The sequence below is a fragment of the Podarcis pityusensis genome, assembly GCF_964106645.2.
Source record: "Podarcis pityusensis genome assembly, chromosome: 6".
Taxonomy (NCBI): domain Eukaryota; kingdom Metazoa; phylum Chordata; class Lepidosauria; order Squamata; family Lacertidae; genus Podarcis; species Podarcis pityusensis.
Window position 1 is genome coordinate 59,447,450 of NC_138030.1, and position 25,366 is coordinate 59,472,815.

The window sequence follows — 25,366 nt, forward strand, 5'->3', positions numbered from 1 at the left end:
ACTAATTTGAAGCCAAACAACATTGAAATCATCTTCACACAATTTATTGAAGGGGCAATGTGAGCAAGAAGAGTTCTTTGCATTGTTTTAATGATAAAATCCTTCTCAATTCCTGATAAAGACATCACGGGCAAATATACCTGTATTGTGCTTTTATATGAGGGTCAAATAGTCGAGTAATTCTCTTCTGTACAAATATACAATATTTACATTGCTGTCATATGGCAATATGCAGATTTACAATAAGGATGTAAACAATAAAATTTAGAAGCTGCAATATGATTATCACATAACTCTGTAAAACATAAACTATGGTTTTGGATATTCCAATCCAGAGGAATTCCCAGATATTATTTAGCAATATGCTAGAATTTCAATGGGGAAGATGAGACATTGGATCACATGCAACTTGGAAGTCGTAATGGTCTAAGGAGTCAAGTAACAGGTAATATTTCAAAAGCAATGCGAATACACCTAGTGCACTATGATACAGGGTCCCTTGCATGCAGATGATTACTGAGTCAAATATATTCTAATACTGAACTAAAGGGGCTAAAGTGGAACATGTTGCACATTCATCCATAACTTCCACAGGGTAAAAATAAAAAAAAAGTCCACCTGGGATTCAAGAATAAAGTTATATAATCCTTCAGAAAATTTCTTAGTCCTTTGTATGTCTTTCATATTTAGTACATATTCTGAGTTGTGATACCCAAGGGTCAAGGGAATGTTTTAAGCACAATTCATAATTTCTGTTCGGAAAGGCTCAGCCTTCTTTCCCTAGTTGTTGAGAAATGAACAAGGCCACCCAAACTCTGCAAATCTATACAATTAATCTGGATAGAAGAATTTGATATGAAGGATTTATTAGTCCAATATTGTTTTGCTACTGCAGACTTCTGTTGAAAGCAGTAAGCCTCTTGAATGGGCTGGGCACGCATCAAGTGAGAAACTCAAGGCTGAGATGCTCAATGAGAAATCATATCCTTGTTGTCTTGTGGTTTTCCATCCTTTCCCGATTTCAGCAATATGCAATACAACTCAGTTTATCCACTGGACAAAATGTGCTTGCAGATACATTAGACACTGAAATGTATAACACAGGGGTGTTCCCTAAAATGGCACAAAGTAGGCAATATAACTAATTTATGCTAACATCAAATTTCTAATAGCTCTTGGTCCAAGCAGAACACTATCACTTCAGCTATTTGGGGCAACAAATGGTGCAACTGTTTTATCCAAGTGGTGGACTGCCAAGTTCATTCATCTCTTTGCAACACAACCATAATTTCAGAAGATTAGAAGTTATGTCAGAGATCAGATAGTTTGTCATGATTGTTTCACACTGTCTTTCAGTAACAGTCATTTTCTTGACCCGCAGTGGATGCTGTCATGTTCAAGAATGGACACTTTATAATAAAGTGAGCATTTATTCTTTTCAGCACTATCATATTGGCAGGTCATTTGGACACATGCTATTTTCTTCAGTAGTATCATTCCATTTCTCACTATTGTATGTTGAAAGGAATAAGTTTTCTAGCTGTGCCAGGAATTCTTCAGCGATGAAACTATTTGCCACATTGCCTAGAGTCTTCCTCATACACTCCAACAACTAGTTTCAGATTGAAGAAAAAACAAACAAACCAGCATTGAAGCAACATTTAGGAAGAAAAGCCATCACAAATCTATTGGTATTCCTTAATCCAAATACCCTGAAGACTTACTTTATATATGTTAGCACTAACTGAACTGTATCTGACCACTTACACAGACCTTTCATTCATTCATTCAACAGCTGGCTTCTGTTCAAAGAACTGTCAAAGCAGTGAATAATCCCACAGTGTGTTAACACATTTGAACTTTAAAATTTACTAACATGTATTATTATATGTGCAACTTGTCACAAACGTTCATAACTCTATATGTATCCTTTACCAAAATCCATGCAAAAGTGACCAAAGCAAAAGAACCCCTGTAATTTGTGGATATCTCTATCTACAGTTCAAGAAAAACAATTCCGCACAGCACCATCTAAAATTTGTTTTTCACTGCCTATGTAAGACACCCATTCCTCTATTAAGAGACAGGCACCTAAAATGATGCCCATGACAGGAAAACATCCTACTCTGTAGCCCATCCTCAAATGTAACAATTAAATCAAAAGACATTTTTATGAAAACATTTTGAAATCCATTTGCAAAAACCAAAACAACAAGCTACCCTGAAGGAAAACACAAAACATTAGTAGCCAACAAACATTAGTTACATTTGGGTAGCTTTTGCATATGCCTGTTGCTTCCAACCCAGTTCCATGAATATTTAAGATTTCTATTATAAGTAGACAAGATTAGGCTTCTTTAGGTATTTATAGGCAAGAAGCAAATGTATTTACAATTATTACCTTCTGCAGACAGGTCAAATCTGAATCTCTATGGAAGATTTTATCCATGGGCACCCAGCTGTTGGAAAAATATGACAACACTGTATCAGTCGATATATAAAAACATTCTCTATTGAAATGCAAATACAGTAATTTGGAACTGGCTTACTACAAGATTCTGAAATGCAAGCAGCCACACACCTATGAGACATCCTGTATTTTTCAATTATCCATCGTGTTTTTTCCAGTACTAATTCCCATTTAGGTTCTTCCAACATCTGTCCCACTTCAAACTTGTATGGCAGGCCTGCAAGCCATTAAAACATATTATGCATGGAATATTACACTTCCTACTTTTTGACATGCGTATCTTACATCCCTGGGAAGAGCAAAAATATGCGCACATAAAACAGCAATGTACTGTCAAGAGTGAGCCCATTTAGCCTAGTTGTAGCCTGAAGTAGCTTCAATCCCAGAATAAGGTTTAACAGCAATATTTTGTGAAGGCGAAATATTTGTTTGAATGCAAAGTTAGACTGATCTGAAGCACGGGACAACTCCTGTTCATTCAAAGTGCTCTGGACTTCTATTTCTGGTCCTGTATCACATGACAAATGTCTGTTTAAGCCAGGCTCCCCCAACTGGGTGCCCTCCACATGTTTTGTACCTTAACTTCCATTACTCCAGGGCTGATAGGAGTTGTAGTTCAATGTATCTGGAGAGCACTAGGCTGCTTCTCTCTCTCTCTCATATGCACAACATTTTGCACATGTAAACCTTCAATGGCTGAAATTGACAATACTTTTTTTCCTCCCCCTCTTTCCACAGCAAGATAAATCTGCATTTTCATTTATTCAAACTGCAATTGTCCTCATGCTCAGGATATCTGCTAAGGAAAGTATTAATGATAATATCAAAAGAGAGATTTCAAGATCGGCTTTGTCACTGAGAGATTAAAGACTAACTTTGGCACTTTTAGATTTTCACCCTATTCCATATGATCAGGTTTCTATTTTTAAAAGATTTTTTTCCTCACATTTATCAACATTGCTTTGTGAATAATAGTATTTTCTAAGATTCAGGTTTAACTAGATTATTCAAATTCAGAAAAAAGTGATTCCTATACTTATAGACTCTCAGACGTTTCATGGATACTGATGAGCCCCCCCCCCCCCAACTTATAGGATAAGCAATTTGCAGCATAGAGGAAAGTTGTATACAAGTAGAAACGAGGAGCACAAGGTTAAACAGCTGGGCCAGATTGATTGTAACAGGACCTAGCGTTCAGGGAATAGTCTCAAATCTACGTGCTGCCTCCACCCCCGCACCATGTGCATGAATTTCCTTCCCTACCTGACCCTTCTATCTACAAGTGGTCATTATTAACTCTAGTTAAAACAAACCCAGGAGCGTTCTTAATCGACCTTTCAGCATCTGGGTAGAGGGGGGTTGGGGAATTTGCATGCATGAGGTGGGTGCGAGGAATTTGTGCAATCTGAACCCCTAAATCCTGATTCTACTGTTCCATCCCAACCAGGCCATGGAATGCTACACACAGAAGGCAATATCCATCTACTGTAGCGTAGATTCACTGCAGTCAGTGAACATAAATTACTTAGATTCACTAATCTCAACAATTCCACTCTAATGTTGTGTATCACCCCAAAACATTTCTTTTCTTAACGGAGTGATTCAAATGAATCCTTGATTCCTGATCATCTTGTGCTATTACTAGTTTCATTTCTTAAAAGACACCCTTACCACAACCCCCTAAAACATGCAGTCATTTCTTTCTGTGAGGATCAACATTATGATCGCCGTTCAGTAAAACACCCCCATATTATTTACAGTGCAAATCTTATATTCCAAAAGTTTCTAATCCTAACCATGTATACATGGAAGGAAGCCCTACTGGATCCAATGGGACTTACTTGGAAGTAACCAGGGTTAGGGCTGCAGCCTATTGTATTATATTTATTCTTTCTTTTAAATTATATATATTATTTCCCTTGTCTTACCAGTCACCAAATTTTTCCTCTTTCAAAATGTAACTTAAATGATGAAGATAGGAAGCAAATAGGCGTTAGGAAAAATTTTTTTAAAACACTTACGATACGATCCATCAGGACTGGTCTCATCACTGATTACCAGACAAGTAATCTGGGAATGCGGAAGAGGGTTATTTCGATTATAAGGACTTATGATCACACCAACAAACATTGACCCACCTCTGGAGAAATAGCTCTGTATGGAAAAATATAAAAGGGCAATAATTTTATTTTTTTTAAGTTTGTGTCTATGAAAATAATCAAGAATGCAATGCAAACTTGCTTTCTGAAAAACCCCCATCTTACAATTAGAAGTAGTCACTTTAAAGTAAAGGGTCAATAAATTATTTGGATAGTACTTTGAAATATTACCATTTACATCATTTCTAGTTTTCCTTTGCTCAACATTATTAAATTAAACATCAATAAAGCAAAGTCAGTCCCCTTGTACACACACACACATCGGGGGTGGGGGTGGGGGTTGTTACCTGGTATTTTGCCTGCGTATCAATATCTCGTATTGAAGGATTAGGGTCAAAGGCAGGGTGAGAATGATACCACCCAATAATACTGTAACCTCTAGCAGCAAGTGTCTCCGATGCCTGTGTTTGAGATACTGGGTCCATCTCACACTGCAATCCTGTACTGAGGCTATTGCACGGTTCTGCTGCGCAAATCTGTAATAAATCAATCAGATTGGAGGCCTTACAATTTAGTGGTGGTGTAGTGTTTGATTCTTGAGGACAATACACATAGGGAGCAATCTGATAGAGCAAGATCTGCTGGGATGAACAGGGCTAGGATCCAGCGTAACGTCGCCTGAGCCAGGAGGTTCTCAGGGTAGTCAAGGGTATGCTGACATAACTCCTCATCCTTGTGGTCCAGCAATACATACGCTGGCATATTCCCCCCAGAGCCTGGCTGAACTTAGGCTGGCGTGACAAGAGATTACAGTTAAGACAGCAAAAAGGGTGATAGAACTCAAACACTATCTTAAAGGCTTGTTTCCCCGCTGCTACACTTAAGCCAACTTAGCCATATGTAGCCCTGCTCCTGAAGAGAGTTTAAATCTGGTATACTTTTCACCACCTTCCTTCGAACCAGCTTCTTGGGTGTAGGATTGCTCCATTGTTCAAAAAACTAACAGCATCCTGAATTCCATAATGACTACAGGAAAAGTATTACAAGGATATAGTAAGATGCTTAAAGGATGCTTATATACGGATGTTGCAATAGCCTCTGGGGTCAAAGATACCCCCATAAATCATAAGAAAATCCTGTTTCCCTCTAATCCCTCTGGGCACATGAGCAGGTACTAAGATCTGGTCCTTGTAATAGGCTGGTTTAATGCCTATTGCACTAGACTAGATTAAGGCTGTTTTGTGTTTATGTTTATTACTGCAGATTACAAACATATTAAACCATAAATATTATAATAATGTCCCAAAGGAGCAGATAAAACCAGATAAAAATAATAATAAAGTTTTTAAAAATACTGTAGTTTCAAAAAAAAATATTCCACAAAACCTTGGAAAAGTAGATGGGTCTTAGCTGGTGCTGAAAGGGCAATACAGTGAGCACCAGCCATTCTTCTGAGGCGAAGGGCATTCCACATTCTGGGAGCCATCCCAGATAAGGCCTGCTCTCATGTTACTGAATTTTAAACATGCATGATACTTACTTCAACTATTCCATCAGTTTCAGAGTATCTTCCACCTAGCAGTCCTATTACTTCTGCCATTGAAACATGGGCATGCTAAAGACATAAGAAAAAATCATTTGGCTATCTTGAAGAGTTCTGTAGTGAAACCATGTATGATAACCCCACCCACCCACACCCTGAAAGCTCTTCATACCTCTGCTTTACCACCAATAATTACACAGATGCTGCACTTAGGTCCAACCCTAAACTGTGGTTTAGTGCTATGTGAATGAATGAGCTTTATGTACTCCCTCCCTTTTCCTGGGGCTAAACCAGGTCATTACCTGGGCATTTTGGCCAGTGCTGATAAAAATCAAGTCAGTTGCTCCCAAAAGGGACTGTGAAGATCAAAAATTACGCAGCCACCTTTACTTAGTAGGAAAAGCACTAAATAGCGGCCTTGAGGCTCTAACAGTTACTTATGGGTCAACAACAGATAAAAAAAGCAAAAGTACAAATATTCCCCCATTTCAGCAAGAAAGGTGTTAAAAGATAGAATTTACTTTTCCCTTGCAGGTAATTAACATTATGAGTTTCTCTTCTGGCATGACTAATCACCCATGCTCATAAGAAGCATTATAATGTGTAGCAGCATCACATTTATGACAGCTTATTCCCATACCTGGTTAAGGATTTTCTCACGGTTATCATCTTCTACAGAAACAAGAAATTATGGGCTGCTACAGCCATCACCCATGCCTTAGGTAAGCCAGAAAAAAAAGCTTGGCCAGTTAAAGGGTGCAAATGGTATAGCAGTAGTCTCACAGCAGCAATATGGAGGGTAATTGTGGTTTTGGCATGGATCAAGCCTTCCCAAACAAATCAGGAAAGTGGGTATAAAGTATAGTTCTTACCAAATCCATGATGAGAAGTGCCTCTGCAGCTACCATTACTTGGAATGGTTCCTGAAAAGATAAAAATGATAAGGAAAGCCTGCTTAAGTAAACAAAGGTGTGCTCTTGCTTATTTATTAACTCATACTTACTGGTTTTTCTTCTGTGAAGGAACAGCAAGGGATCAGCTGAAAGGGATCAAATGAACTATAAAATGAAAGAAAATTGCTCTGAAAATATACAATTAATAAAGGGGGAAACTCATTTTTTTAAAAAAATCACTTTTCTATTGAAGTTTTAATTACTATATACAAAACTAGCAAATTGTTTGAACTTGTAGACTTATGTGGTAGTTTTTAAGAGTCACAGGAGTACCTCCGCATTTGTGAACTGCGCTTTGGGCTCAGTGAAGTAGTACAACGTAAGTGTGCTGATAAGCAGGAATCATACTGAAAGTAACATAAGCTACTTTTTCTAAAATATGTTGTAGGCATATACAAAAAATGTAAACCTTTTGGGCTGCCTTTGTCCTTTAGATGCTTTTGGTGGTTTCAGCTTCTCCTCTTCTCTCCTCTTAGCTAGATCCTCAGCAGAAAGGTGCTAAAAACAAAACATCTTGATTAGTTAAAACAGCCTGAAGCTCAATCAATGGGCTTAAGCACAATGAACCTCAGTTGTCCTGAATTTAGTAGGTGCCCACAGCTGCTGTCACTGTTAAGATGGGCCTCAGGGAACCAAGACCAAAAGTAGCTGTTTTGTTTGTTTTTATAAAAAGCTGGAAGAACTTCCTTCACTTTCCCATTTACTTTCCAAGTTCAAGCAAACTATGAAACAGCATAAGATTTTGTCACTCCACCTCTAGACAAGGGACTTCTTTCCTTCCTGCTACATGGTGCTTCTGTTAAGACCACTGTATAGCTATAGTATGTCAAACTGAAAGGTTCACCTACTTCAGCACTCAGAGTAGCCAACTACATGTTCTAGGGAAGCTTGTGAAACAGGAAATATGGCTTCTCAGTGGTATTTGACGTTAAGAAGTATGCTGGTTCAAAACACAGAAGTCCCAAACCCAAGTATTTTATCTCCTATTTACATGAAGACCTTTCATTCACGAACTTTAGATCTATTACTTATGCTACTGCTGCAACAGTTTATTCCACACATTACATGAAGCACATCATGCTTTTGCCTGTTTTAAACCTACAGCATATAAATTTCATGGATGACCTCTGGTTCTGAACTTTAGGTCAATGGCTCTTGAATCATGTTTTAGGACACAATAACAAAATGATCAAGGAGCTGGAGCAACTTCCCTAAGAGGAAAGGTTACAAAACGTGGAACTTTTTAGTTTATAAAAAGGCAAGTAATGGGGGACATGACAGAGGTCAGCACCAGATTTAGGGCTCACCCAAAGAGGCTCATGCAGTTCTTACCTTCACGGGATTTTGACATCAGGCAAATGTTTTGTTTTTTTCCCTGACTTCTCAATCCTCTATCCTTTTATTTTGCAATATTTTAATATTTTTAGTTACAGATAGGTAGCCGTGTTGGTCTGCCATAGTCAAAATAAAAAAATCCTTCCAGTAGCACCTTTAAGACCAACTAAGTTAGTTCTTGGTATGAGCTTTCGTGTGCAAGCACACTTCTTCAGATACACTGAAACAGAAGTTACCAGATCCTTCTATATAGTGAGAAGGTGGGGAGGGGTATTACTCAGAAGGGTGGTGGGAATGGGAGATTGGCAGATAGCTGAGATGAGCCTGCTGACGACTCTTAACGACTGTAATAGGTCTTACAGGAAAAGGGAAGGGGTGAGAAGGTGAGAAATGGCTTAGTCATGTATAATGGGGTAAGAATCCAATGTCTTTGTTCAAACCAGGTCTCAAACCAGTTGCAACTCATTACCAAACTTAAAACCATGGAGAGACCTGGTTTGAACAAAGACATTGGATTCTTACCCCATTATACATGACTAAGCCATTTCTCACCTTCTCACCCCTTCCCTTTTCCTGTAAGACCTATTACAGTCGTTAAGAGTCGTCAGCAGGCTCATCTCAGCTATCTGCCAATCTCCCATTCCCACCACCCTTCTGAGTAATACCCCTCCCCACCTTCTCACTATATAGAAGGATCTGGTAACTTCTGTTTCAGTGTATCTGAAGAAGTGTGCTTGCACACGAAAGCTCATACCAAGAACTAACTTAGTTGGTCTTAAAGGTGCTACTGGAAGGATTTTTTTATTTTTAATATTTTTACTTAAGTTTAAATTTTTGTAAGCCACCCTGAAACCTCAAAGGGTGGGTTACAGTTACAGCTCACATAATTAAATGAAAGCGTATCACTGCAGGAACAGCTTGACTTTCGCAAGGAGTTGAAAAATATCAGAAAAGTTTAAAAGTGATGTTACCTCAAAAGTCTGTCCTTCCAAATCTTTGGCATCACACCAGTTTCCCCAGGGGTCTCTGACGCGCCGTCTCCTTGTACGCTGTGGCAAACAGAAACATATGTGCAGGTCTGTTCAAAGGCATAAAGTCAGCAGTATTTGTATAAGCAATTCACATATAGTTGTGGAGTAGCAGAATGTGGATTGGCATGCTCACAATAAGCTTCTGAATACAGATCACTGGTCTACTTGGACTGGTCTGAACCTACTTTTTGAACTTGTGTCTAGGTCAAGCCATCAGCCACCTAGGCCCGTAGTGAATGTTGCATTATTATACTCCAAAATGATGTGGGCCAATTCCAAGCTGGCAATAGATAGCGTAGAAACATGCTTTATAAGAATTAAAGAACCAGCACTGCCAATTATTCACTCCATAAAGCACAGCATCCAGTACTTCTGCTTCTATGCACCAATCATTTGGAAGGTTTCTACTTATGGTAGAGATACTCAGTGGAGCTTTAAGAACCCCTGAAAGTATATGCTGAATCAAAGTAAAAATGCGTCTGATTACAGCTGCGGGACATACACATAAACACACTTCTTGCATATACATTTCTTTCCTATTCACTTGATTTCTTAAAAGACGGGTTATTTGGTTTCAGTCAATGAACTGAAATGCACTGGATCCAAAGAGCCACTTTTTATGTATTTGACAAACATTCTTTCCTGAAAGCAATGTATAATTTAAAAAGCCCCATACAAAAATAGTAGAATGTGCAGAACTCCAATACATAATTTATTTAGCCCTGAAAGATCTAAGCAATGTTTGTGAGAAAAGGTACTCTAGTTGGCTTCCCAATCAGCAATACTATAGTCACACACTGCAGGAATGTGATCAAAAGGCAGTAAAAGAAGAAATGTGACACATAAATTACATTTCCATCATACCATAGACTGTAGACGCTGCACAAGCTGATATGCTTCTATAGTGTCTTTGCCTTCTCTGGGTCGAATTTTGTCAACTTGCTGTGGTCTATTATATATCGCCTGCTCTGTAGAAATGAGCAAGAGAACTAACTCAGATGCATAAAAAGTGAGCTACCTGGTTGTCACAAGCAAATGATGGCTTTACTCTTGAATGTCTTTAAATTCTAATCACCAAGAGTTAAAGATAAATCTTTTAAATTGTTCTTCACAACATGAAAGTCATGACTGAAGAAGTGTGCATGCACACGAAAGCTTATACCAAGAACTAACTTAGTTGGTCTTTAAGGTGCTACAGGAAGGATTTTTTTTATTTCGACTATGGCAGACCAACACGGCTACCCATCTGTAACTGATGACATGACTAAGTAAGTGTCTCACAAACAAAACAATGATGCCACCTAATGTTTAGCCACCTGAGCCAACCAAGCCAAGGGAGCTACACAGACAACACTAGAAGGAAAATTAAGAGAAAAAAACATGAATGATATCAGGTGGCAGTGGCATTTAGGCCATATTGAACGATACACTATTTCAGCAGGTGTCTCTTAGCTTCCATTCACTGAATATATAGTACCGGTCCAATTATTTCTCAAAGCTTTAAAAGAAAAGAAAGAAAAGAAAGGACAAAGAGTTCTCCTTTTTTAATGTGAAAAAATATTGAATGGCTTTATCCAAAAATGAAGCTAGGCCCAAATGGTGTAGATCAGGTGGCTGGGTCCCTCAGGGACATTTAGTAAGTCTTCTGCACAGTGTGAACTAGCATGCTGCTTGTTCACAGTATTCAAACCATAGTTTGTTTAGAAGCATTACTTAATGTGACAAGCAAACTGGGTCACATAATGGCAGAGCTTCCCCTTGCCATTCAACTATGTTCCATTCAGCTATGTTCAGTTCTTAGCTGACCCAGTACAACTTCTTTCTGTGGTTCTTGGGGGGATCCATTTGACCATGACTGGAGGATAGGTTTGAGCTTAAAGCTTTGCTTTTTGTTCTAGCTTTCCCACAGACAAGGAACTTGAGTAAGAAAAGAGGGAAAGGAAGGGTTTCTGAAGCCTATCAGAGGGGAATGGACGCAAAAACAAAACTACATGTAGATTCTGAGCATCTATGCAGGCCGTCAAAGGAGGTTAGCTGGCCACAGTCTGCTGCCATGGCAACAGATCTAACACTTAGGAGGACTAATCATCACCTGTCCAAGAAAGTCACATGTTTCTAGACACCACTACAGCCATGGTAACCATAAGAGACTCTAAAGAACAGGAATATTAAACAGTAGTCCTCCCCCCCCTTTTTTTTTACATAAGCACATTTTTAAAATCTGGTGTATAGGCTACAACGTAGAAGGACAATATTTGGGGTAAAATTTATAATTAAGAGAAAGTGAAGGATTGCCACATGGCACCTTCTGGACTAACTTCTGCCTCAACCAACAACCACACTGGTCATGTTTTCCATCTCTTTCTGTTCAGAATTTTAAAATACATGTTTCTAAATGTGCCCCCATATACTTTCCATGGCCCATTTATTTTCTGGTTTTAGTTTCTATATAGTAAATGTGTTATGATAGAACTGATGAACGTTGCAAGCAATTTTGGAGACTCTTGTGAAAAAGCAGAATAAAAATATAAAACTAAATGAACAGACTGAAGTTTTCTTCCTACCACAACCAAAGTTAATTGCTCCTATTAGCTCCAGGTATGTGTGTATCCGTCCTATACAGTTAACATCCCCACAGTTCTTCAGCCCTGGGCGTACTGAAGTCTTGTTCAGATATTTTGGTTTGATTCTTTCCCTATAATAAAAGACCACCACAAATGATAAAATAAAGCATTACCTGGGCAATTAAGTTAGCAGCATTTGATATTTCTTGATGTACCCCATTAGTGGGAGTAGTAAGAGTTCATTAAACATGAACCATTCCACCCATGCAGAGATTTGCCCACCTGGGTCAGAACTCGTCTCTGATGGGCTAAGCCAGAGCCTTATCTCCCAACCCCCCATGGGCCAAGTATTAACAAGTGGGCACAGCTGCCCACCTATCCATCACCTCATGTCAGATGTCCCATTTTTGACCACATGCTTTGAAATCAAACCATGAAGGTAAAGGCAATGCATTATGTGAGCCCCGACAGTCAGCTACTTTCCTTGTCTTGCTGTGTGCAGGGCTTTTTTCATGCCTCATACATGACATCATATATGATATCAGGTGTAGGACATGTGGGTGTGGCTTGGCCAACACAGCCTTATGGGCTAAATGACGAGGGTCTGGCAGGTTCCCTACTTTGGGGGCTAAGCAAGCCAACACACACCATGTGTAATTTTGAGCTAACCAATGACCCACCCTGGTCAAGCTCCAAAGGAGGAAGATACAATCAACCAGCTGCAGTCAATATAGGAACTGCCTATCACTTGTCTGGAAAATGGATTGCGTAAAGAAAGGATATTAAATATCCACACCGTTGCTTTGCATACATTCCCCTTACTGTATAATTTTCCAACAGGCTTATAATGCTTACCACTGATCCAAAATATAGTTTCTAATTTTCAGGTAACGCTCAGGTGTTTTGGCTTGTCGTCCCACAAAAAATTCTGGTATTGCCTGCTTTTCTTCTTCTAGTACGGTTTGTCTATCTATTTCTACTTCTTGATCTGGTGGCTTGAGCTCCTCTGCATCTATCTGATTCTCCTCTTCCAGTTGGTTGGAAGGATGGAAAAGAAGACTGTTTTCAGTGAAGTCTGTCTGTTCTCTGCAGTTCTCTGGATTAGGAAACCAATCTGTATCATCAGAAATTCCTTTCCCATCACATTTCTGATTTTCTGAAACCATGGTTCCATGACCACTGTTCTCAGAGCATGACATTGCAGTCTCTAGACTCTCAACTGTGCTCTGCTCTGGCTTTGGAATTAATCTTGAAGTTAACAGAACTGAAGGCATGTGTCCAGCAGAATCCAAGATAGGCTCTGTCCAGCTGCTCTCGCCTGATGGACTTTTTGGAATATCTAATAAATCAGACTTTCCAGCTTCTTGCTGAGGTACATTGCAAAGTAGCTCATCCACCTCATCTGTAATATCTACTTCCTCATCATCTGATAATTTTTCAATTTTCACTGCATTTAGATTAGGGTCTGCCCGACCTCTTAAGAGTGCCCATGACACCACCTTCCCTTCATCATCCTGATTGACGCTGGGAAGAGGAACATTGACATACGGCTGCAGTTCCACTTTTTCTGAGCCATCCGTTTTTGCCTTAACAGAGAAGTACATTAAAATGAGTTAAGTATGACAAAGTAATAAAGTCTAAATGAATAACAGTAGTTAAAAAGAGACATTTATTAATTTTAAGTCATGTTTGCTTGTTGTTTCCTTAAATTTCTTAATAAAAACTGGGCCCTCTTGCAAAAGACCTTTCATTTTGCCGATTTTGGTGAATGACATTCACCAGAGAATGACATTCACAAGGGAAACATACAGCTTATCAAACCAAATAATAATATGAATTTCTATCACAGCTCAGCATTGCCAGCTAAAAACTTATCCAGCTGTTTTTGACTGTGGAAAAGAAAAAAAATGTGCTTCTTGCTTCAGACTTTAAGAAGCTTCTATTAAGTAAATTTAGCAGTACAGTATGGTGATGTACGGTAAGAGTCCTCCTCTTATGGACCTCAGCTGCTCATGTCTGAGCAAGGTTGATAGGGGATAACCCTGTGGATCTTTGTCGACAGTGGACAAAGAACAGTAGAGTTATCCCTTAAAGTTTAATCAAATTTAAAAGCCCTTTTTGAAAAATGCAGGCGGTCAATATTACAGGAAATTAAAAATGAAAGCAAAAATCATTTGCTGTGGGAGACTAACAAAGCAAGGTTCAAACGAAGTAATCCTTTTTTAGTTATCTGTTGGCAAGGTTTGCTACCAAGTCATTCTGTCAACTGAAAGTTGTTATATCAAGTTTACCTTGTTCTTAAAGTACTGCCTGGCAAAGCTCTTTACTTGGAGAACATTGCGACTTCCAATCATCATGGCAATTTTTGTCCATCTTCTGCCAAATTTAGCCTAATGGAAAATAAACATGACTTCAGCTCTTAAGTCAAAACAAATTAATTTATTATAGCATCTGAAGCTTCCACTGCTTTTTTTTACCCCATCTAAGTTACTTGCTCACTAAAAACCTCTTTCTCTCCCATTCTGGGGCAGCTTTTTAGCAAGCGAAATGTGTTAAGATAGCAGCTAAGAGTTTTGAGAAAGTGAAGGAAAAGGAAAAGTACTTGAGCCCTTGGCTAAAAAAATCCCATTAAGTAGCTAGGCACAAATACCATACATGAATAATCCACTTCATCTAAAAATTCATGTTGGCTTGCATAGGAATCTCATCCAGCATGAAACTATTTTAGTATTAAAATTCTTCACTAAAGGTACACTGTATAACACTTTGTTACATTTTAAAACAAGTAACATGCCATACAGTACAACTGTATCTTAAACACTTTTAATTACCTGAAGAACATTGAGATTTCCACTTCTAATGGCATTTACTACTAAAAATATTAACCACAGGAAATATTTACCAGTCCTTGTTCAAATAGTTCTTTTTCTTTCACTGTCCACTTTAGCGATCCACTGGCTGATTTTGTAGGTGAGCGTATCCTTACATAAAAATAAAGCAAAATGCCTTTGTGTAAAACAAAAAGATGCCAGGAAACGGTATCTAAACATACATTTTTTTAAAAAAAATTAACCTCAATCACTAGAAATAACATATACATAAATATACTTCGAAACTGGGTATAGGCATTTTAGTCAACTGCCTAAATAGAAAACTAGATTTTTTAAAAGAAGCGGGAGGTAGCATCAGGGTATGCAACAAAGAAACCAGCGTAAAAAATGCAATTTTTGCAGGGTTTTGTTTTTTTTTTTAAAAAAGCATCAACGTGAGTCCTAAAGGTATTCAGATATTCAGTACAATCACTTAATACTTAGCCGTGACATTAGAAGTACTTACGTTACTTTTGCTTCTTTCTTGTGGCTGTAAAGTGCAAAACAAGACAAAGCCAAGTTTGTAAAGATGGCGAGTCTTTTGAACACAAATTCCCCCCTCTTTGAAATATTACACTCCACATTACCTTTTTGTGCACTTTTTATCACTTTCCTTCAGTTCATGCCAAATTTTTTCTGGAAGGGATTTGCTAGATAGATAGTATCTGGAATTCATTAAGGATTTTCTAAAGTACTGTTAATGAGGTTCTTTGCATGCTACTGTTCTCATAATTAATAATTTATCATACCAAAAATCTGTAACTGCAGTCCAATGGATTGTAAGTTGTAGTACATGGATTAGCTATAAACTAACTGCAAACACTAGTAGAACATTATTTAATGCAGAGAAATACAAAGGTCAGAAGTAAGTCCAACTACATCCAATGAGGCTTACTCCCTATTAAGCATGTCTACGATTACAGTTTAAAGCCAGAAAATTGATACCAACTGTGCAACTTTCAGTAACAGGTTGGAGGAAGAACAGAGAGAGAGAAATAGCAAGCACTCACCACAGTAACCTTGCAACTGATCTTTCAAAAGTTACAAGCCCATTTAAATAACAACAATATCAACATGAGAATTTAAAAGCTGTTTCTTGAAATAGGTCACTGTTCTTAAATTAATACAAGCTAAGCTCAGCTGTTTTGGGATTACAAAATTACAAACAAACAAAAGAAAACCAATAGAAAAACCAAAAGGGGCAAAATTTCCTGAAACTTATTTTAGACATTTGTCTTGGGATAACTTCAAAGAAATAAACACATGGAAAGGTTTTTTTGGGCTTCCGCGCTCTGCCTTAATGAAGGCAGCCCCCATGACATCAGGATATTGTTGGCAAATGAAAAACAAGGATGATTACGGGTAATCATCCTTGCAAATTCTGCCCAGGGATGGGGGGAATGGGCTTCACTTGCCGTTCGTCTCGGTACCTGGCTCTCGCTCTAGCATGGAATGCGGGGGGCAGGGAGGCGCTGAGAACAAAAGCACTTTGCCTGCAGAAAACCCTCTAATGCCTTTATTATTTACAAAGTGAACTGAATAACGCTAAGAGGGCTTGGAATTTAATTGGACGTATAGTTGCTCATATATCTTCAGTGGGAAGGAAGGGTGAAAGGAGTCTGCAAACTGCCAAGGAACTGATAAGGTTCTTTATTGAGTCATCTGCAGTTTGACAGACCACTCTCCAGGCTGAGAGGAAAAATGGTGACAAACAGTTTATTTACTGGGACAGAGCAACTTTTGCAGCAGTTGTTAAAGCTCTTGGTGCAAAACAATGAAGAACGGGATGGAGCGATGCAGAAATTTCTGGAACAACAATGGGATATCAGTTCTGCCCAAGGCATGATGGATAACAGCCACAATTGGGGAAAAGAAAGTCATAATATCTTACAAGGACAGGAAGAAGAACCACGGACAGAATAACTGCCATACACAGGAAGAACAAGGATATAGTTCTGAGTTCCTCACCTGCAGTTTTATAAATCATTTAATGTGTCATCACAAATAGAAGTTATTAATATTGCAGTTGTTGTATAAGGGATTATTATTACGACTGGAATGTTACTGAAACTAATAAGATTTTGGAATGCAGAAATAAAGAAACTCATCAAATTTAGCATGCGGAGGGTCACTTTATCTAAATTACATAATTTGGTATTTGAATGATTGGTATTAATACTTGTATTATAAATTGGTATTGTTATAATGAGGCTATTATTGGACTGTAATTGAAAACGAATAAATAACAAAGGACTACTCAAGGGGCACAAAAACCTGCTGACTGAGCCATGTTAATTCACCAGACCTTAATTATTAATCAGACACAAGTAGAAGGATAGAAACAGCAAGGCTCTCTTGTTAAAGAAGCCAGAGATGTCTGGCACCTTGGTGATTAATGAGAGTTTCCATCAGGTAGTCAGGGAGCAATTTCTAATCACAAAGTGTAGCCGATTGATTATAATTCTGCACTACAGCTTAATTTCTTACTGGGGTGAGGATTCTATTTTGTCATGCTGATTAATAAGTAAAGGATACTCTTCTTCCAACAACATCTTCTCAATGGCAGTCCTGTTTTCTTCACTAATTGTGCTATCAAGACTCCATGGCTAGGAGAAAAGCATAAGTTATGGAACACTTGTTTTATATATTAATGCCAACCCCAACCCCAGAAAAGAGGCTAATACTTCTCATTTTCAGATGCAGAGCTGAACTGAAGAAGTAAATTTTCAAAATCTCCCAGGGAATTTGTGGCAAATAATGAATTTAAAAGATTAACAGAAATCTCAAGTGCACCAAAAATCCAATACCTTTCTTAAAAACTATGATAAAAGAACATGGAAAAGAATTTCAATAAGCACATTGTAAAGAACACAGGCATGACACCTCTTTATATCTCATGGCTGAAATCTGGAGGTCCATTGTCATGTACAGATCAGCAATACCCCTTGTGCAAGCACTTGAAGATCTGTGTATAGAAAATCCAGGTTCCAATCAGCTGTTTTACACAGCTAGCTGGGAACAGATCGTTCAAAGACTTCAGTATGTTTCCACGGAATAAGTTGTATTTTTATTATGCCCTTCGAATCCCAACTTATTTTTTGAAGTGATTATGATAGAAAGACCTCTTAAGATGTCTTCAAAAAGTTGGTCGTTCTCTCAGTTAACAGCCCATTTCATAGGACACTTACAAGACCCATATCAGTTCGCCAAGTTGAATCAAGGTAATGATCTTGGAGTAAGCTGGATGAAGGATTTTCATAGCTTCTGAAATGAAATAAAAAAGACATATACTTTAAAAACTGATCCTCTCAGAAGCTGAAGTTCTACTAGCATTTTAATGCTTGGTAAATGTCACATGTTGCAATGCTTCAAAGCTTTGCACCCAATCCTATACTCCCCTTTTGCTAGTACAAGAAATATTAAATTTGAGGTGTAAAACATTTAAGCAGAGACAATTTTTAAGCTATTATATGATGTATCCATATGATGCTTTACCTCACAATTCTCACAAGTAGGAAATCAAATCCTGAGACTCAGGAAGTGTTTATTTTTTTGAAAAAGTCCTCCCTTTGTCAAATATATGGGAGGGAAAGTGATCTACATTAGAGGAACTAATGTAGAAAGTTGATACTTATTATTGTGGCACCTGCACTACAGACAGATCCATCTAAACTGAAAGGAAGGATACTGATTTAAACGTTTTTGACAGTGCTGTGACTATGCATTGGTGTGTGCCAAAATTAGGAAGGAATAAATCTAAGTCAGCAGTGGCACACACTGAAACCCTAACTGAAGTCTACTTTTTGCATTTCATATTCCTCTGATCTTGCTGCTTTAGAAGCCCCTCTCCCACGAATTATGCATGCAAGCAACTGGTGGCACTCAATGCAGCTAATGAAGTGAGACTGAAGTCCATAAGAACTTGTGCTATAATAAATCCATTAAATGTCTTCAAGGTGTCAGAACTCTTGTTTCATTTCTCCTCCAGAAGATTTCCAGGAGAGAAAACCACCGACCAGCTGTTAGGTAGGTCAGGTCAGAAATTACTCCTGTGGAGCTCATTCATGTCATTCTCCTGGACCACCTGCACACTGTTGAGGGGAACATCACAAACCCTACAAGTGTCCCTATTTTCCAGGGACAGTCCTGGAATTACAGAAACCATCCCGGTTTCTGATTTGATCCCGGAATGTCTCGGTTTTCCTTAGGACATCCTTCTTTTAACCAGAGAAATGTTGGGAGGGCCTGGAATAGGATGTCCCTATTTTAACTGGAGAAATGTTGGAGGACCTGGAATAGGATGTCCCTGTTTTAAACGGAGAAATGTCGGGAGGGTATGACACTTCCTCGCGTGAGGGTGCCAAGAGGACCACTCTCTGTCTTGCCCCCAGAAGAACGGGGAGGCATGCCTTGCTCTGGTAGCATTCACACGAGGAAGCCACTCGGGTGTAGGATACACGTTCTCTTCCTCCTTTAGGTTGACTTAAGGGCCGCGGCTGTGAGGCCAGAGCGAGATCTGAGCGCTTCCATAAAGATGCGGGAGGGGAAAGAAACCTCCCTCCCACCACGAAAGGCCCCTGCCAGGCGCTGAGGCGACAGAGACCCCGGTCAGAGCCATGGCCCGCCTGAGGCAGCCGCCGCCAACGAAGGGGCTGCCGTGGGGAGCCTGGCATGAAGCGCGCGGGGCCCGGGCTGAAGGCCCGAAGCCTGCCTCTCCCCGCACTCACCCCGGCTCCGCTTCCCCGGCGCCCCCCGCCGTTGCGTCCCCCTCGACGTCCACGTCGAGCTCCTCCACGGCCTCCATGCCGACACCCGCCCGCAGACGCCGCAGCCGCCGACACCGGAAGTCGCGGGAACAAAACAGGAAACGGGGAGTCCAAGGCCGGCCCAGGGAATGCGTTTCAACCATAGAGAGTTGTGAGCATGCGCCGGACGAAGCTGCGAAGCTGCAGGCGCCCTTCCTTTTGCCCTCAAGCTCTAACGGGGAATCGGCGGGCTTGGGCGGGGGGGGGGTGCGAGGTGGGAATAGGAAGAGAGCTTGGTAGGAAGCGGACCGCGATGGGAAGAGAGAAGAAGCAGGGTAGGAAGACTAGAATAGGGTATGTTCTTGTCTCTATACACACACACACATAGCTGAATGACAAGGGGAAGCTTCCAAAATGAAAACGTAAAAGCGCAGCGTAACCATACAAAAAGCAGAATTTTGCAGGGAAAGTGGGAGTCCTCGGGGAGAAACTAAAACGGGATAAAATGACCTCTTCTGGTTGCAAGCCATGGATGGTGATCAAAAGCAAAGGATAGAAGTTGAAGGAGAGCTCTGGGGAGAAAAGTAACATTCCGGTCCTACTTCAGTTAAAAATACGTCTGTCACACGCCAGTAGCCACTGCCTATGTTAGGTTACAGTATTGCCCTATTGCTCAGGTATAGGAGATTTGTAAAATGCACGCATTTCGCAGATCCTTAACAAGAAATTTCATATTTACGACTAAAGAGAGGACTAAAATAATAAATTTGGGAGTAGCTTTTCGGCTTATCGACTATAAAGTTGTTGAGGCACCAAGAATTGTGTGAGAGCAGACAACACGTCAGCTGCCTTAAATGGTGTCAGCATGACTCAGCTTTATCGTGATGTAAGCCTCTTCTGAGCTTGTTGAAGGAATAATGGGACCCAAATTCCATAAATAAACAATATAGCAGGAAGAACAGGTACAGCCATCAAATACAAATTTGGTTTTATCTTTTTTTGTAAATTGTTTTGAAGGTTTTTGTTTTTACAATCAAGCAGTGTACTGAAGAAATTTTATGAAATAAGTACAGGTAATACTCTGGGTGTTTCTCCATTCTGCCATTGCTTAAGATAGTCACTTTCCCCCTTTCAGAGCCCCCACTTCTTCACTTACTTTTCTTCTTCCATTCCTCAGCTACCCTATATGAGAGAGATAATGGATGTGGATCCCACAAATTTTTCATAGTATGTTCCCATAGAGTGTTTCACTCTTACCATGTATTGCCTTCAACATGAAGTTCCAGATTCAATGCAGTAATTCAGATATTTTATTATCAAGCAAACACCCATATATAAACAACAACCATAAACTTAACCTTATCTAACTGAACAAGCTAACTGACATAACTTCTCTTAAAGTTTTATTTGTTTTAAAGATAAAGTAAAGGTAAAGGGACCCCTGACCGTTAGGTCGTCGCAGATGACTCTGGGGTTGCGGTGCTCATCTCGCTTTACTGGCCGAGGGAGCCTGCATTTGTCGGCAGACAGCTTTCTGGGTCATGTGGCCCGCATGACTAAGCCGCTTCTGGCGAACCAGAGCAGCACATGGAAACGCCATTTACCTTCCCGCTGGAGTTGTACCTATTTATCTACTTGCACTTTGATGTGCTTTCAAACTGCTAGGTTGGCAGGAGCAGGGACTGAGCAACGGGAGCTCACCGCCGACCTTCTGATCAGCAAGCCCTAGGCTCTGTGGGTTAGACTACAGCGCCACCCGTGCCCCAGGTTTTAAAGATACAATAACATATAATCACAAGGGTATGTGTGCAAATGGGACTACAGAATAGGAGACGAAAGGAGACATGGAGCGGGGGCTGTGTGAATGGGGGTGCCAAAATGGAGGGGGAAGCATGGACATAGGGGGAAATGGGTGAAAAGTTGGGCTGCAGAACAGAAGAGAGTAGCTGCTTCAGAAATATAGTTGGGAAAGTGAAATGGAGGTTTAGCAATTGCATGGGGTGAAAAAGGAAAGAAAAAGGGGTTAATGTGGGGGCATTGGGGGTTGCCCAATGGAATGAGCAGGGGGGGCCGAACCATGGGCGTAGCCAAGAGGAGGCAGCTCCCCCCTTCCCCCGATCAAGTAAAACAATATAAATACTTAACTAACTGACCAATCACGTCAGTTCTGCCCCTCCAACAATGTCCTATCCTCCCTAACAAAAATCCTGGCTACACCCATGGGCAGAACCCTCCTAGTACAGTAATATCTGTAATCCCAACCACACCCCGACAAGCTTATGTCCAAAGCAGCTAATATCAATTGTAATAAAACAGCACAATAAAACATCAAAACAAATCAGGAACAATAAGAGATAGGCAGGCAATCTAAAACTAAAATTTAATGCTAAGCGGTAATCCAACCAAATAATTTTGAAGAGCAAACCAAAACAACACTGGCAAGGAGGGAGATAGCTTAGTCCCTCCATGGAATGGCATTCCGTGTGCTGGGTGCCATTACAGGAAAAGGTTAACCTTTCCATGACTGTATTTAAGGACTAGCCTAGTACCTGTAGGCAGTATGGAATTGCATGCAGGCAAGTGAGTAGGCTTGAGGAGAAGGAGGGATGAGGGCCCCATCCCTCCTCTGTGCTCAGAATAGAAACCAAGTGCACTGGCAGGTGAGGGAAGCCCTGCCTCTGTAGGAATGCAGAGAGGCTTGCTTCGGGAGGAATGAAACACTTCTGCCAACCGCCTCCAGTGGACGGACTAGTTGTTTTCTTAAGGCTAGGACCTTTTGTGGGCTTGTTTATAGGAACCCTCCCTCCTTTAAGATTTTGATTTAAAATAATAATAATCAAGAGATCCAACCACTGATTTCCTGCATTGACCCTGAAATAGAGCAGCCCAGACACAGGTGAGAACAAGGCACTAGACAGCAATAAGAAACAACTTGTGCTTCTTACGTAATTTCTTCTTAGCACATTTATCTTATCAATAACATTTTCTTTTTCAAAAGAGTAACAATTTGAGCCTGGCTTTCAGTTGGGCTGGATTCTGCTACTTGAAGTGGAGTCTTCTTCAGGCTATTTGTGGCCTGTAGATTTGCTTTACCCCCCTCAGACCAGCTGACCAGTGCGCTCACACAGTTAAAATGACTGGCTCTGCAAGCACAATGCAATGGTGTGTCCTTATTGTTGTCCAGAGCATTAATGGCTGAACCGTTGCTCAAGAAGAAATGTATTAGGTCGCTGTGTCCGTGTTCTGCTGCAAGATGTAGCGGCGTCTTCCTCCAAATATTTTTGTCATCGATATTTTTATTCTTGCCAGCAGCCAGAAGGGCCTGTAGTATCTCCACATTCCCATTGATGGTGGCATAGTGCATAGATGTGCATCCGTCCATGTCTTTGGCACCAAACCTGGACTTCTTCGCTAACAGCGCTTTCACTGCATTAAGATGACCTCCCATGGCTGCAAGATGAAGCGGGGTCTTTTTCTCCTTGTCTGTTGCATTGGAGTCAGCATTGTAGTTCAGCAGCAGTTCTACCATAGCAGGATTTCCTGCTTCAGCGGCAAGATGCAGAGCTGTCTTTGCCTGCTTATCCTTAACATTGACATTAGCCTTTCGCCGCAGCAGCTTTTGCGCAACTTCCACATGGCCCTTATAACTTGCAACGTGCAAGGGAGTGAGCAGTTCTTTAGTGACCGAATCAATTTTCGCACCTACGTCAATTAATAAGTCAACTAGCCCTCCCTTATTGTGCAATGCGGCCACGTGGAGGGGGGTTTGATCTCCCTGCCCGGCAATGTTGGCATCCAATCCTTTGCTCAGGAGCATCTTTGCAATGGAGGAGGCTCCAGCTTGAACTGCCAGATGTAAAGCACTGCTTGAGTTTGGGGTCTTGTCCTTCAGGCTCGCTCCCTTTTCAATGAGAACTTTTGCTGATTCGGTCTTGCCCATCTCGCACGCCACAAGCAGTGGTGTGTACTGCGCTTCGTCGAGGGCATTTTTGTCGGTACCTTTATCAATTAAAGCTGCTACGATGCCATGCAGGTCCTTTTGAATGGCTTTAAAGAGAGCTGACACCATCGTAGCCGGGGACATGCCTTTGGAATAGTCCAGCAATAACTTGAAGAGAGATTGACTGTTGCTGTTAAAGGCTACATCAATGATGCTGGAATCAATGTTGGCTCCAGCTTCCAGGAGAACCTGGACAGTCTTCTCAAACCCTCGAGACACGGCATAGCCCAAAGCGGTCTGTCCTCTCTCATCCTTGGCATCCTTCAAAGCGCCATTCTTTAGGATGGCTTGCACCAGCTCACTGTCATCTCTGAGAGCAGCCATGTGCAGGAAGTTGTGTTGGTTCTTGTGTCGCCTCGCCTCTTCTTTCAGGATGCTCTTCAGAACATGGGTGTGGTGGTTCTGATGGGCCAAATGAAGGGGGCTCTTGCCTTCCTGATCCAAGGTGTACATGTTGGCACCTGATTGGAGCAGCATTTTCACAGCTTCGCTGTGACCTCTCTCAGCAGCTCTGTGTAGCGGGGTTCTTCCTTTCTTATCCTTAACTTCCAGCTTAGCCCCTCTGCCGATTAGATAGTCAATTATTTCTGTATGCCCGTGAGCTGCTGCAATGTGTAGGAGGGTTTCATCTTCAGAGTTTACTGCGTTAATATCATTCTCTTTTAAGATCTTTTCTAAATAGGAAACATTACCTTTAGCCACAGAATCAAAGATGGAAAGAGAATTGAAAGAATTGTCTTGGGATTTCACAGCAGCTGAATCCTGTTTTACTTTACGTTTGATCTGAGTCAGCTTTTCTGGCTTAGCTAAAACCTGTCTGGGGCTATCCTTCTTTTCTTGGTGAGGATCTTTACCCTTTTGAACCCACCCTTTATCTTTCTCCAGTAGATACCCTATCAGTTGCCTTCTGGCATCACCAATTCTTTCATTCACATTGCTGACATAACTCCTCATGCTGTTATATAGCTGTGGCTCAATCTGTTTCAGACATGGGTAAAAAAAGAGCCTGCAAGCTCGCTCACCTTGAGAAACCAATATATCCAGGACCCGGGAGTTCTTTGCAGTTCTTGTTCTGTAGTAGGATAAGACCATTTTTTTCTCTGGTGTAAAAATGCCATGTTCTATCAGCCAGTTCAGAAGCTGATCAGGGTTCCTTATGCCATCTACAAGTTCGTCCTTTTTAGTTCTCAGTACTTCTGTGGCATAGGGATTTGTGAACATGCCAGCTGAATACATGATGTGTTTAGATTATGCACCCGCAATACATTAAACATGCCTTTGAAGTTCGGCATTTAGCATGAGAAAGTGCAGATTGTTACATAAGTTTGCTCCAGTTTCTGCCAACAAATATTCTGGTGGTCCAACTGGAAATCTCAGCGACAACCACACACACGGGGGGAAAGGGAGAGCATAAACTTTTCACCTTTCGTTGTGCAACGCTGTTGCCTTCCAATTCTCTTTTCTATTCCTTAACAACAGACTGGAGTTGACAAATTGAAACAAAACAAAACTCAGTAAAAATATTCCGGTAAAAATGGTCGCATTGCAAGAACTTGCAAGATAAAATCAGGAGGAAGTTTTCAAAGTTGGTAGCTAAGCTGTTGATGGATAGAAACTTTAAAAAAAAAATGTATTTGGCATGTGTGACCCATCTGTCAAACATGTCAGAAGAAAAGCAGCAGGCTAGTAACTGTTGCTATGTAATTAGCCTTTGTATAACATTAAGATAAAATTGTATACCCGTCAGTTAGTTACA

The 25,366-nt window shown here is 40.4% G+C and overlaps 2 protein-coding genes and 1 long non-coding RNA gene across 6 annotated transcripts in view; 1 reads left to right on the plus strand and 2 right to left on the minus strand.

The window, feature by feature from the left end:
- Positions 1-28: 28 nt before the first annotated feature.
- MYSM1 (Myb like, SWIRM and MPN domains 1) lies at positions 29-19,726 on the minus strand. Of its 3 annotated transcripts, none has more exons than XM_081009168.1 (20): positions 19,593-19,726; positions 18,054-18,129; positions 17,401-17,471; positions 15,453-15,530; positions 15,332-15,355; positions 14,898-14,976; positions 14,287-14,385; positions 12,851-13,581; positions 11,996-12,126; positions 10,296-10,399; positions 9,372-9,449; positions 7,475-7,563; positions 7,116-7,170; positions 6,985-7,035; positions 6,110-6,184; positions 4,917-5,105; positions 4,609-4,624; positions 2,582-2,687; positions 2,402-2,459; positions 29-1,612 (listed from the first exon to the last, which is right to left on the minus strand). In XM_081009168.1, the coding sequence occupies exons 1-20, from the start codon at positions 19,667-19,669 to the stop codon at positions 1,448-1,450; spliced, it is 2,352 nt and encodes a 783-aa protein (XP_080865294.1). In that variant the 5' UTR covers positions 19,670-19,726; the 3' UTR covers positions 29-1,447. The 3 variants fall into 3 exon arrangements, with proteins under 3 accessions (XP_080865294.1, XP_080865292.1, XP_080865293.1); XM_081009166.1 differs by having other exon boundaries at positions 4,492-4,624; positions 19,593-19,725; XM_081009167.1 differs by lacking the exon at positions 15,332-15,355 and having other exon boundaries at positions 4,492-4,624; positions 19,593-19,725.
- A 157-nt stretch (positions 19,727-19,883) lies between these two features.
- LOC308480406 overlaps positions 19,884-25,366 on the plus strand; it is a 46,859-nt gene continuing 41,376 nt past the window's right edge. For both annotated transcript variants that reach the window (XR_013988076.1, XR_013988077.1), the window contains exon 1: positions 19,884-19,964. This is a non-coding gene — a long non-coding RNA (uncharacterized lncRNA). The remainder of the gene's footprint in view (positions 19,965-25,366) is intronic.
- On the minus strand, positions 20,944-25,208 carry LOC308480702 (CARD- and ANK-domain containing inflammasome adapter protein-like). The gene has a single exon (XM_081012424.1). It carries the CDS (start codon positions 24,844-24,846, stop codon positions 22,576-22,578), a length of 2,271 nt encoding a protein of 756 aa, XP_080868550.1. The 5' UTR covers positions 24,847-25,208; the 3' UTR covers positions 20,944-22,575.